Source organism: Pleurodeles waltl, chromosome 4_1, assembly GCF_031143425.1.
Source record: "Pleurodeles waltl isolate 20211129_DDA chromosome 4_1, aPleWal1.hap1.20221129, whole genome shotgun sequence".
Taxonomy (NCBI): Eukaryota; Metazoa; Chordata; class Amphibia; order Caudata; family Salamandridae; genus Pleurodeles; species Pleurodeles waltl.
In genome coordinates, this window is record NC_090442.1 from 828822254 (window position 1) to 828837207 (window position 14954).

Sequence of the window (14954 nt, forward strand, 5' to 3'; positions counted from 1 at the left end):
CAGATGCACCACAAGTGACACTTTGGGGGTCATTCCGACCCTGGCGGTCATAGACGCCAGGGCCGGGGACCGCGGATGCACCGCCAACAGGCTGGCGGTGCATCCAGGCCAATTCTGACCGCGGCGGTAAAGCCGCGGTCAGAAAAGGGAAACCAGCGGTTCCCCGCCGGTTTTCCCCTGGCCTGAGGAATCCTCCATGGCGGCGCTGGATTACCCCCTTCCCGCCAGCCTGGTTCTGGCGGTTTTGACCGCCAGAACCTTGCTGGCGGGAACGGGTGTCGTGGGGCCCCTGGGGGCCCCTGCAGTGCCCATGCCAATGGCATGGGCACTGCAGGGGCCCCCTAACAGGGCCCCACCAAGATTTTCAGTGTCTGCATAGCAGACACTGAAAATCGCGACGGGTGCAACTGCACCTGTCGCACCCTTTCCACTCCGCCGGCTCCATTCAGAATGACCCCCTTTGTGTCTTTAGGCGCTATACTCACCTAAACGTTTGAAATGTAATATCTCCGGTTTTACTAAATGATTTTTTGTCCTTTTGGTCTCATTTTATTTAGTAGATTTTCCTCTATTTTTCTAAATGGGTGTGGCCTTTATCTTCTGTTGTGTTCTCACTTTATTGATGCTTGTGTGCTGCATAAATACTTTACACTTTGCCTCTAACTTAAGCTTGATTGCTTTTGTGCCAAGCTACTAGAATGTTAAGCAAAGGTTATTTTAGTGAATGTTCATCCTGACATAAGCTACTAGTATTACGAATGGGCATTTATGGATTCTATCGAACGGAAAATATTACGCAAACTCTGCGCATTGTGGCCCATCTTTATACTCGGTTTGCACTGAATTAGCGTTATTTGTTTACACTAATTCAACGCAAACCTAACTCCATATTTATACTTTGGCGCTAGACACGTCTAGTGCCAAAGTTATGCAGTTAACGTTGTTTTCTGGACGTGAAAACCTACCTTGCATCAATGAGATGCAAGGTAGGTGTTCCCGTCCACAAAAGGACGATATGGCCTTAGCGCCACATTTATCCCCGTGCTAAAATCCAGCACGGGGGCCTTAAATAATGGCTCTAAGCTTGCTTAGCGCCATTACTTAACGCCTGGGTGTGGGCAGGCGTTAGGGAACCTGTAGGCATATTTCCATGGTCAGAGAACATGGAACTAGCCCACAGTTGCCCTTCCCTGGCCCCAGGGACACTCCCACTCACCCCCACCCACACCAGAGGGACACTACAGGATGGGAGACCCATCGCAGGTAAGTCCTGGTAAGTATTGTTTTTTTTCACACGCGCTGGCCCCAATGGCCATGCCCAGGGGACATTCATCCCCCGGGCATGGCCATTGGGGTGGTGGGCATGGCTCCTGTCTTTACTAAGACAGGAGCCATGTCCAAGGGGGTTCTGCACCAGAAAATGGAGCTACACTGCTTAGAGGTATTTTTTTTTGCCTCTAAACAATGTAGCGGCATAACAGGGCATTAGCGCCGGCTAGGGCCATTGCATAAATATGCCATCTGGCAAGCATCTTGGAATGGCGCTAGCCGGTGCTATACTTTTTCACGCAGAACTGTGCTAACTCAGTTTTGCGTGACAAAGTATAAATATGGGCCTGTATTCTATGACTGCCATGCAGGCAATTTGTTTGGTACTTCAGCTGAACACTGCCTTGGTGGCAGGTCTTGCAGCCGTTTTACGCTGGGATTACCGGCTGATCGTTTGTAAAACAAATTACTTGTGGGAATTGTCACGTGACAATATTATTGATCGGAAGTGAGTGAACAATACATTTGAAAAAAATGTTGTATCTGCCTTGGAATTGTTTGGTATATCGTAGGTTCACATCCAGTCCATGACATTGTCACAGCTGAAATACCATTCAAAGACACGTTTCTCCATGATCATTTAGAAATTAGATACTGAATTTTATTCACAGATGGATAACTATAAATTTGGCATCTCTTATTTAGTCAAAAAACAAAGCCATTTTTGACCTGGAATCTAGAACATGATATCCGTCGCATATTTTTATTTTTAAGAATAAATGCTTTAACTGTGATAGCTGTTATACGGTTGCATGGGAAAAATTTTCCTTTACAGATATAATTTGTAAACTTTGTAATGGTGGTGTGCAAAAATGTGATCATGTTATTTTTATGTTCCCAGCTTCACAATTAATACGTCAAAAAACTGTAAAGCTCATTTCCTAACAACTGGCATATCTTCTGCAGAAAAGGCTCACTTATTTATTATATTCTCTCAAAATTAAATTACACGTTTTAAAATTTTTACATTTTTCAACGTTTTTTTATTTGAATACTTGTGTTGGTACTGCGGTTGTTTTGATGTACTCACTCTGTAAAATGTTTTTATATATGGACATTTGCTGAGGTCCAAATCAATAAAATAATTACATTTATTTAGGTAGTTGTTTATTTGTATTCCTATGAACAATATGCCCCATCCCCAGATGGCAATAACCCCTACCCTCATGAATTGCACCACCTAACCACCAATATCTCTTCAGATGTCCAAAGCCAGCCACTTTCCACTTGCACAAAAATGTGGGCAGATGCATAGCTCATACAGAACTTTCTCTTTCTTCATAACGTTACCACCCTGTTGGAAAATGGGTTATTGGTAAGGGCAGGTAGGTACCTACACCTAGCAACAAGCCACTAACCTCCACTTAGGTCCAGTTAGGTCTCAGTAAATTAACCCCAGCTCAATCCTTGGTAGCTTGGCAACGAGCGTCAAGGCTTAACTTAGGAGACAGAGTGTAAAGCATTCAAATATCACAAAACAGTAATTAAATAAAACACAGGAAACTGTTTAAAAATCCAAAACCAATTTATGAAAATAGTTTATATTTTTATCTTTAAAATGACACCAAAACGAATAAAATCGGATAAGGGGAACCGGAGATATGAATTTTTAAAGAATTATTATTTTTCTAGCGCTTAGAAACAAAAAGCGCCAATCGGGTCATCTGGTTGCACCTCGACCGGGGCAAAGTCAAAGTTTCAGGCCGACCGCGATGGAGCCCTGCTCGGCTACAGGTCGCGGGAGGCCTCGGTTAAAAAGTTACCTTCTGACTTAGTCTTTATTTTGAAGATTTTCTTCAGCGGGACGAACCTGCCAGTCCAATCTGACCTCCTGGAGCCCTTCTCCGGATACGCGATGCTGGATTCCTCGGTGGAGATCTTTACCTTCGGACTTAGTCGTTTTTTCGAGGTGAAAATCCTTCGACCGGGGTAAACCTGGATCTTGATCTGACGTCCATGGAGCCCTTCTCGGATACGATGGCTGGAAGGTCCCGGTCAACTTTCTACCTTCGGACTTAGTCTTTTTTTCAGAGATTTTTCTTTACCGGGACGAACCACCAAATCAGGCCGGGTCGCGGTTGAGGCAAGCCGGCTAGAATTGCCGCGGCGGGTCGGTCCCTCTATGGAGCTTTTTTACAAAAATTCTCAAATCTTCTCCAAACTTCTGGGGCTTCACCCAGATGTCCTTTTAAGGTTTTTTGGGGGGTCCACAGCTCACCCCAAGGGTCCAGAAGTTCTGAGATGGTCCTTGGGGGGTGCGGACTACAACTCCCAGAATGCACCTGGCGCAAACTCCTTTTTGGCCACTGGGCAGTGGTCAGCTGGTCGCTTTCTTCAGGAGTTGGTGCAGGGGACTCTGGTTAGCAATTTTTCACCTGTAGCAAACAGGGAGTCCCTCCTTGAACCAGTTGAAGCCAGGCAAAGTCCTTCTTGTGGTGAAGCCCAAGTGTGCAGCTGGTGCAGTCCTTCTGATTGCAGGTTCCAGGTGCAGGCCAGGGGTCCAGCAGGGCAGTCCTTCTTCTCCTTTAGTTCTTTCTTGTTGAAATCTGGTGGGGATCTGAGGTGTGGGTGCAGGTCTGCCAGTTTTATCCTTGCTCCTGGGTGAAAAGCAGGGGGGTCCTGGTTCTCCAATCAGGTACAGGGTCGTCCCCCTGTGATGACCACTTCCTGGGAAGTGTGGCAAAAATCCATCCCAGAAGGCAACATTCTCTAAAAATCCATCATGGCTGAATCTGATTTTTGGAGGTTACATCTGGCTGAGCCCACCCACTGGTGTGGCTAAAAATCATAAACACACCCCTCTCCTGCCCTCTCCTAATCTAATCAAGGGGGCACCTAGTTGTCTGGGGTTGCAGGATGTGGGGGTGTTGCTGGGTGCTCCAAATGTCCTTCTCTGCCTTTGAAGACCAGTTTGGCAGCCCTCCCCTTCCTGCCTCACCATCTGCTGAGGGGAGATTCTCTCCCACAGGCACATTCCTTTGTGTGAAGCCAGGCCACTTCACACCTCATCAAGGCAGCTTGGCTAAGCTGCTGCAGGCTGGCCAATCAGAGCACAGCAGCAAAAACAATGCAGGGCTGAAATTGGCAACTTTTTAGGTAAAGTCTAAAACTTTTTACCTGAACAAGTTATATTAAATCCAACAACTGGAAGTTGTGGGATTTATTACAACAATTAATTTGATACCAAATTCTTGGTATGCAACATTTAAGGAGACTTTAAAATTTAAAATAAAGTCTCCCCATTCTAGCCTATGAAGGCCATCCACTTCAATGAGGGAAAAACGAATTTGGCTGTTTTTACCTCACCAGGGCTTATAAATCTATTTTTATAAAGTCCCTGCTTATAGTTACATGGCACCCAGCCCTAGGGGCACATAGGGCACACCTTAGGGGTGACTCATATGTAAAAATAAGGTAGTTTAAGACTTTGGAACTACTTTTAATTCCAAAGTCGAATTTGCATATCACTTTAATTTAAAAGCAGCCAGCAAGGCAGGCCTGCCTTTAAAATGACCCTGGGCACCTCAGCAGTGCACCTATGTGTGCACCACCTATGCTGTGGTCCCTAAACCTACATGCCCTATCATATACTAGGGACTTATAGGTAGGTTAACTTAGCCAATTATAATTAGCCTAATTTGCATATTGATTTTATACAGAGCACAGGCCCTGGGACTGGTTAGCAGTACCCAGGGCACAATCAGAATCAGGAAAACACCAGCAAAAAGTGAAAATTGGGGGCAAAAAGTTAGGGGGCCTCTGCAATCAGCCCTGTTTTCTCACACACCCTCTACAAAGAGGAGGTTATGATGACTACAGAGTCTTTTGTTGGCTAAATATCACTGAACTCTTGGCTTTCCTGTCATCAGCCATTAGGATGATCCGCTGTTATTTCCCCGTTTTCACTACCTTCCAGTGTGCATTGAAGCTGTTGAAAAATAGCCTATAGGGGTTTGTTTAACCACGTATTTCACTCTATGCTAATTTACTAGGTGAAGGTTTGGGCAATTCACTGGATGCGATTTTCTCAAAGATCATTGAAAGCGAGTTGTTTAAGCTGGAATTGGGAACTACATACAATATCCCACAACAAACAAATGAAGCAATAATCTAAAATAGCAGATAACAATAGTTAGTCAATGGGTTGATCAGACCTCTACAGGTTTGAGTTTTTATAGCAGAACACAACCACTATGTAAATACCTTCAGTTCTCCAATGGAAGACAGAAGTCCTGCTCCGTAAACTCGCAGCTGACCTTCTTGTTTGCACAGGCCAAATTCAATGGTAAAGAAATAACACTGTAAAAATGTGTAATAGAGTGTTAGTTACGTTCAGGCTGTGGCAAACACCTATTTCTTCTTCCAATTAATTCAGCGTTACAAAGAAAAGGCATGCCAATAAATCATATTCCTCAATTTTGTTATGAGAAGAAAAATCATATCTGCCTGAATTCCTCCCTCCATCCCATGCTCACTCCAGTTGTGCAAACTTCCAATTCATAAGAAGATTGTGTTGAGTTAGCTTTGACATTTGGGGGCATATTTACACTTGTTTTGAGCCGAATTTGCATCATTTTTGTACCGCAAATTCAGTGCAAAACTAACTCCATATTTATACTTTGGCGCTTGACCCGTCTTGCGCAAAAGTTATGGAGTTAAAGTCATTTTTTGGACGTGGAAACCTACCTTGCGTCAATAAGATGCAAGGTAGGCATTCTAGTGCAAAAAATGACTCATGCCGTGGCGCCATATTGATCCCCTGAGCTAAAATCATGCACAGGGGAGGAGGGGTCAAATAATGGTGCAAAGCTTGCTTTATTTAACGCCTGAGTCAGGGCAGGCATTAGGGGACCTGTGAGCCTATTTCCATGTTGGAACACCATGGACTAAGCCCAAAGGGGCCCTCCCCAGGCCTCAGGGACACCCCCACCCACACTAGAGGGGCAGCAGAGGATGGAGGACCCCATCCCAGGTAAGTATAGGTAAGTACAGGTAAGTATTTTTTTAAGTGACATTGGGGGCCATGAAATGGGCTCCCCTACATGGCACTTGGTGCAATGGCCATGCCAGGGTACCCTGGCCCCCTGTGCTGGCCACTGGGGTGGTGGGCATGACTCCTGTCTTTTCTAAGACAGGAGTCATGTGGTATGGATGGTTTCGCGTCAGAAAATGATGCTAGGCTGGTTAGAGTTATTATTATTTTTTTACTCTAACCTGCCAAATGTCATTTTTTGGTGCAAAACTCCCGACTCCCATACCGCCACCCCATCCGGCTAAAGTAATTTTTTTACACTAGCCTACCCTTTGCGCTGGCTTGCACCATTCCATAAATAAGGTGCCCGGCTGGCGCTCAAGAATGGTGCAAGCTGGTGCCAAACTTTTTGATGCAAAGCTGCGTTAGTGCAGTTTTGCATCAAAAAGTATAAATATACCCCTTGGTGTCAAACTGCATTTATATATTTCGGGGTTTTGTGCTGCATGCCACATTTCTAGAATCGCCAAATATGAGGGAGGTTCCGAGAAGCAGTCCAAAGGTTGATGGCATAGACCAGTCATGAGGCATTACTCAGCCTATGGTGATGAGCTGCAATGTCTAATGGTCGAGTGGTAGCTGGTGCAGGATACAAACTGTCAATTATTTAGGGACCTATTCACAAAGGCATTCGGACTACATAATGCAGTACTCCTACAGTACTCTGTTAAATACCCCCAAAGGGCTTTGTAAATTGGGCCCAAAACATCTAAAATGAGAATAAAATGGGACTATTCAGGGAATATTCAGTAAATATCTTACAAATAGAAAGGAGCGTGCCCTTTTTGAACTTTCACCAATAGGGAATTAGACATTTCAGGGCCAATTCACAAATGCATGTATGAGTATGTAAAAGACTACTCCTTCAATACTACTTCCGGTACTCATACATGCTTTTGTGAACTGCTACTTTAGTTCTTTAGTTTGTTTAGCCCTTTTTTGCAGCCAGTTATTGGCATTACAAATCTGCAAGAAATCAAACTGTATTGACACTTATATGCATAGATAGCTGGATAATTCCAGAATGAAGACCTAAATTCACATGCAAGCTTCCTAAATCACGCCCCTTTGCTTGTGAAACATTACAGCATATGAACATACTTTGAAACCAATACTTTGACTCCAAAACCATGTGGTATTGGTTTAAGAAAAACACATAAAAATCTGTCTGAATGTGCATTTTTTCCTATTCACAAACATTCCAGTGTAAGCATGTAAATAGTGCCAGGCACAGGATTTTAGAAATACTTCAGGGAATGTTATGCCTATTCACATGAACTCCTATTCCTCCTGTGTCGACCTCTCTATCGCAGAGGAAAAACAAATTTTCCTTACAAAAAGCTATTCCTCTACACTCCCAGACAATCTAGGGTTCATCTGTACCTTTTTTCATCCTGGAAGCGTAGTAAATCTCAGAGCATTTCCATGGTGGTAACAGGTCAGGTAGGAGTCAGGGAATGCCCTCAAACCTACATATACATGGGTGCTCCCAAACTTCCAAGGCACCCTTTGCATTATCTATTTACCATCTCTTGAATGTGATAGACCACTGTAGATTTCTATGCAATTGTAAAAGTATTCATGGCCACTATCAGTGCCTTTGTGAAAAGCATTTTCGGATGTAAACTTACATTTAAAGAGTAAATTTAGTTTGGTGAACTGTGCCCTGCTGTTTCATGGGCTCCCTGGTAATGTAGCCATTCAACTACTTCAAAGTTGAAAGGAGCAGCAGGTCCAGGTGAACAGTCACCACCATTGGCTCTACTGCAGGAGCAACCAGGGGCTCTAAGCACATTCACATTTTTGAGCATTTAATTTCTGTCAACCACAAAGCCTACCTGAAAATGCAACAAAGCCAATGGACACTACATCCAGCAAAACAAAGTACAAAAACATAAACTGGTCATGACCGGGTATTCGCAGTACATAGACCTGCTCCTCCTGCCAGCAGCCTCCTCCTCGCAGCCATTGCCAAAACAAACAGAACTGTTTGCACTGGATTTGAGAAGGTAAATCATCTGCGGGACTAGCCTGGTCCCTGTATCCGACATGGACTCCACTGTGGTCAGCCTCAGCGTGTTACTTTACCTTGGTTTTGGATGACCAAATAACCACGACTGGCGCTTTGTGCGTCTTGGCACTATTTTCACCCAAAACCTTTCAAACATATTCTTATGATTTTACTAATTAGATTTTTGATGTTTTGGTGTCATTTTATTTATTAACATTTATTCTAATTTCTATATTGGTTCTATATTGGTTTGGTTTTTTTTTTGTGTCGTGTTTTGCCCCCTCCATCCAGGCACATTTATCTGACAATGCTAGGGAAGGAAAAGGAAGCCAAAGACGGTCAATGGACTCAGAAATACAGGATTTGGTTCTCCAGCAGCCTTCATATAGGCAAAATTCATAGTCCTGTGCCACCCCCGTTCCACCAGTTTTTTTGTGCTGAGATGTAGGGACGCATCCTGCGCAACAATAAATAGAAATACCACAGATTACCCTTAAATATGTTTTTTCTGCTTAATGTGCTTTCAGAAGATTTCTGAGCAACGTACAGAGTAAGGGACAGAACTAATGCATATTTAGAGTGCGGCGGAGGGGATATTCCATCAAAACGTAACGGATATCTCATCCGCCATGTTACAAGTGCCATAGGCTGTAAAACGATTGTAATATAGAAGATGGGGCACCGGTCACATTATAACTAATCAGCGATGGCTCCTCGCAATGGCTCAGGAGTGTCGCCCCACCCCCCACCAGCAGCAGCTGCAAAACTTTAAAAATAAAATGATAATAAACAATGTTTATTATGGTTTTATTTTTAAAGGGGGGCCATGGGGATGACGAGTATGGAGGGGGAGTGGTGTGAGTTTCTCTAATTTTTCCTGCTCTGTTTACAACAGAATGGGAAGTGGTCTCAGTCTCTGTGCTTTGAGTTTGGGACTGGGTAAACATGTCACATTGGGTGGTTAAAACAGTAAATGAATAGGAGAGGCAGTATATTGAACAGCGTCACAATAATTCACGGAAATATAGTAAATTAACTAGTGGAAGTTTAAATGTGTTCACTTGTATTGCTTTGTGTAACAACCATATCAGTGACAACCACAAAAAAACTACGATATTTGGTTTGATAGGAAATTAATTTGGCTACGAAATCTGAGAAACAAAATGTGTGGAAAATTGGATGTGAGTGACTCCGAAAAAATGCACATAAAAAAAACTAAAGTATGTTTTTGTAGACATTATCCAGGACATGGTATCTACTGGGAGGCGATGATCTGACAATGATCGTCGGATACCGCACATTGACCAGCACTGGACAGATAGTGCAGGCTGTGGAGTACGATATCCATACACTCTCAGTGAAACATGCCTCAGAGTGCACCTGAAAGCATATCTAGTTGGTACCTAGCATCCCCATCGACTGTTGCTCTTCATAGTGATTATCCTTTGTTATGATCCAATGCTCCCTGTAAATCAGGGTATGTGTGTGGCATATCTAATCTGCAGAGCTCCATCAGCCCTTTACTGCACTCAGAATGTTTTACTTGACTGTGGTCCATTTTTGGGACCTTAAGTGAGGCTTATGACCTGTTGGCTGAACCCCCTTTTGTTTAAATTTTTAGGACCACCCTGCTCCTCCCCTCAAATCACGGCATATTGCAGCCAGACCAATGACATGAGTGAACACCCTATGAAAACAGGTCTCCCATGTACCGTAGGTTCTGTGTATACATCCAGGCATGAGAAAGTGGATGCCAGGGATTTTTCAGAGTTACTACCAAATTGCGAACCCCCACAGAACCTAGCTCAAAGAGGCTGCCTCTACTTACTTCTGTAAATAAATATATGTTTTAAAGATAAAGGGGCAGATTTTCAAGCCCCTAGTGCCTCCTTGCACCACATTAGAGTCTTTTTTTTTTACCCCAGTGTGTGAAAGGAATTTTTGCCACACCGGCATGATGTATGCAAGGGGGGGGCGTTCCATTTTTGGAGTCATTTATGGCACCTGCTCAGAGCAGGGGTTAAAATGACGCACCCATTGGTAAACTATGGGCCTCCTTGAACCTGGAACAAAGCACCACGCCATCTGCCTAACGTGTGCCATGATGTGGTGTCGTTAGGTGGGCAGGGGCAACGCACGAACCCAGGTCAAACAGGATTGCTTTAGAAGCCATCCTAGAGTCATTTGATGATCATCCAACCACATTAGAAGTCATTTTCCCATCATCAGACATCATCAAGCTCTTGAAGTCATCAGGAAAGCTTAAAAGCTCAGCCTGATGATTTGAGGATGACTTGAAAATGAGTACCTGATGACTTCAGAAGGTGTCATTATTCCTGATGATTTAAGGATGACTAGAAAATGAGTATTCGATGACTTTAGTAGGTGTCATTATTTCTGATGATTTGAGGATAACTTGAAAATGAGTATCCAATGACTTCAGGAGGTGTCATTATTCCTGATGATTTAAGAACGACTTGAAAATGAGTATCCGATTACTTTATAAGATGAGACTGTTCCTGATGACTTTTGGATGATTTGAAAATGAGTATCTGATTACTTCAAAAGTACGATTTTGTTTTCAATAAAATGTTTTTTTTCTGGTGATTTTAACATGCATTGCTGGTTACTTCAAGAGCATGCTCACCGCTCTAGCTTCACGTTCGCTAGAAAAACGTCAAACCGTTGGATGATTGCATATTTAATTGCAGATAAACACAAAATGACATTAATTTTTTTTTATTATTCACAATGAGCAGAGAACTATGTATAAGTCACAGGTTATTTTTCAACACATTTTTTATTTTTGCCACTTTTTCTTTTTTTCCAAAATGGATAAAACAAGCATCCATTGTTAACATGAGCAATGCTTAACATTAATAAAGATGAACATTGACCATTATATCCATGATCACCAAAATTAAGTGACAATGGAGTTTGAAATTATGTGAGAGGATTGACTAAATAACGTAACAAAAAAGGGATGCTGCATATGATGCAATAACTAGAGGCACATTATGCAGCACATTCTTTATCTAACCATTGTGATATTGGATGATTTGAACCTCAAACAAATACATAAAATTATGCAGACATTCATGCATCAAACAAATACACAAATGGTGGAATATTTCATTTAATTCACATTTAAATGTAAATAAAGAGATCAACATTTTACTTTTAATGAAAGGTTGAAGCTTGTCTAAATTCAATTGGGGACACTCATTAGCCATACTGTATTCTATCTGATGCACTTGCACTGTTCCCCCAAATCAATCTAGGATACCAAATTAAAGTCTCCAATTTCATAGTGCTGCATATTTACAGACCATTTTTGAATGTTCAATTGTACATTTTGCTTCTATAATGATATTCACGGTGGGGCTGATTACGAACTTGGCAGTAGGGTGGTCAGACTGCCAAGACGATGGTTGGGAGGATGAAGCCAAGTCGGCGGCCTCCTGACCACCATATTATGATGTTTCCACAGGGCCGATGGCTGAGACAGTGGGACGGCTTTAACTTCAAAGAGAGAGCCGAGGCCAATGCCACCGCACTCTCTGCGCCAACAGTACAGTCGGAATGCCCACTGTTGCCATTGCATATAGTGCTCATTCTGGCTGGGCTGATGTGGGGCCTCTGCACTGTCCATGACATTGACATGGGCGGTGCTGGGGCCCCTCTGTGGCCCCGTCTCTGCCTTTCCGGCCAGCCATTTGATGGCAGCGTCCCCGCCTTGAAAAAATCACACATTTCCCCTGAATTTCTGTGCCATATTCTTTCCGAAACTGAAATAAACCACACATTTCTTATCACCAATCGTTCCCATCAATCTCCGGATAAAAATGATACCTCACTTGTGTGGGTGCCCAAAGCAGAGCCAGCCTAAAAACATATTTTTAAAAAACTGCCCTTTTGGACACTCTTTGGGGTTCCCACTCAAACTATACATATTTTGGCCCTTCCCTGTCGCAGGAGCTTGGATCACCCACACAAGTAAGGTATCATTTTTATCGGGAGACCAAGGGGAACGCTGAGTGCTATGAAATTTGTGGTTCCCCTCAGATTCCAGAACTTTCCATCACAGAAATTTAAGGGAAATGTGTTTTGAGTTTGAGGTTCACAAGGGATTCTTGGTAAAACAACCTGGTGAGAGCCACACACGTCTCCACATCATAGAGTCTCCTGGGTGTCTAGTTTTAAAAAATGTATAGGTTTGCTAGGTTTCCCTAGAAGCAAGCCTAGGTTAGGCCAAAAAACCACAGCTACCCACTTTGAAAAAAACAGGTCAGTTTTGCGTGGAAACATTTTTCATGTTGCATTACAGGCCATTTCCTGTCATGGGCACCAGGCCTACCCACACAAGTGAGGTACCATTTGTATTGGGAGATTTAAGGGAAATACAGAATAGTACAAGTCCATAATGGACTCATACATTACCCACCTAAAATTAGATTTAAGGAAAACTGTATTTAAAACAAGCCCTTTAAGACTTATGCAAGTTCAGCAGGGGTCCCCCTGAAAGGCTGGGACCCCGGGCCAGAGCCCACTTTGCCCAAGTCTTAAACGTCAATGAAAAACAGGCGAGACTGGTACGGGTCAGCTACATGAGCAGCAAACATGACAAATTAGCCTGTGTGCGTTAAAGAGGAGAGAAACACATTTAAAAAAAGCATTACTGCATATGTTTGGAGCTTAATAAGCACACACACAAATAAGAGGTGTTACGGATATTGCAGCAGCCTTAGTGACACAAGCAAATTTATGATTTGAATGTGTGCCATTGCTTGATTCAAAATATCCAGTGCACAGTGGGTGTTTTGGTTCTTTTTTCGGGGAGGGGGGGTGGAGGGGGGATGGAATTGTGTTAGCCAGCCAGCAACTTTGATGGTGGGGTGGTGAAAGTGGTATTCTATTGGAATTAGCATGCAGATTTAAATTAGGATGCAAAATGGCAACATTTTAATTTTTCGCTGCAGATAGAGGAAGAAGGCATATTGAAGTACTTTAGATATATTCAGGGCCACTGGAATTATGTGGCAGGAAAAGGACAAATTATGAGGCAGGGTTGACTAATTTATGTGGCAAGAAATGTCCAGTTATTAATTTACAATGCCAATAGCTCTAACTCAAGCAGATGCGAGACCAATTGCATTGCAAATGCTTGTTACCTTTTTAGTCCTGGAGATTCCTAGACACCAGGAACCATGAGGAAGAAATCCCAAGTAGGGTTACTGAAGCAGCTTGAGGGTACCAGTGAGGTTGTAGGTGGCCCTAGAATCGGAACCACTGCGGTGCTACTTCTTGCAATTTACCACTGTTTGTAGAGGTGTGTGCACTTTGAGACCCCCCCAAGCCTGGTCTGCTTGGACTCATAAGGAGGGAAGTACAGGAGAACAAAATGTCCACCTTGTCCTCTGCTGCTGGCTAAGCTGGGACACAGCAGGGTGGGAAGGGAGATAGATCTGGCGTCCCTTCCCAAAAGAGCGCTCCTGTTTTAATTGTATCCATTCACCCTTTCCTCCTTCCATTCGCCTGCTGATAACCACCATTTCATTCTATCATTCATTCATTATTTCATCCATCATTCAGTCATTCACCATTCTGTCCGTCCACCCATACATTTCCAGTCTATCCATTCATCTCAATACGTAGCCATCAAACCTATCCATCCACGCACCTATCATTCATCCATCCTTTCACACATCCATCTTTTCAGTCACTCACTCATTCATCCATCAGCCCTTTCATCAATCCATCGACCCTACCTTTCACTCATCCATCCAGATTCAAATATGAGCATTTTCTGCAATAGGAGAGCACGACTATCGCTCTAAAAAACTTATTTGAGCTGAGAAAGTGATAATGCATATAAACAACTATGAAGTACGACAATGATGGAAAAGTTGATAACAGCACATTTTCTACTGTTCTGAAGCATTTCCTAGCTCATTAACCATTAATTTTCAACATAAATATCACGTGCTCGCTTGTATGCTAAAGTACGCCAAATGATGTTTAAAACACTCCCCGCAGCCTTTAAACGCTGTTTTCATTGACTTCAATCCAGATTCAAATATGAGCATTTTCTGCAATAGGAGAGCACGACTATCGCTCTAAAAGGCTTATTTGAGCTGAGAAAGTGATAATGCATATAAACAACTATGAAGTACGACAATGATGGAAAAGTTGATAACAGCACATTTTCTACTGTTCTGAAGCATTTCCTAGCTCATTAACCATTAATTTTCAACATAAATATCACTTGCTCGCTTGTATGCTAAAGTACGCCAAATGATGTTTAAAACACTCCCCGCGGCCTTTAAACGCTGTTTTCATTGACTTCAATCCAGATTCAAATATGAGCATTTTCTGCAATAGGAGAGCACGACTATCGCTCTAAAAGGCTTATTTGAGCTGAGAAAGTGATAATGCATATAAACAACTATGAAGTACGACAATGATGGAAAAGTTGATAACAGCACATTTTCTACTGTTCTGAAGCATTTCCTAGCTCATTAACCATTAATTTTCAACATAAATATCACTTGCTCGCTTGTATGCTAAAGTACGCCAAATGAT

General features: G+C 42.9%; 1 protein-coding gene across 1 annotated transcript in view; it reads right to left on the reverse strand.

Moving 5' to 3' along the window:
• TPH2 (tryptophan hydroxylase 2) overlaps positions 1 to 14954 on the reverse strand; it is a 476020-nt gene that overhangs the window by 22526 nt on the left and 438540 nt on the right. Inside the window, exon 9 of the mRNA XM_069230088.1 lies at positions 5533 to 5628. Within this exon, the coding sequence (XP_069086189.1) occupies positions 5533 to 5628 (96 nt within the window). The remainder of the gene's footprint in view (positions 1 to 5532; positions 5629 to 14954) is intronic.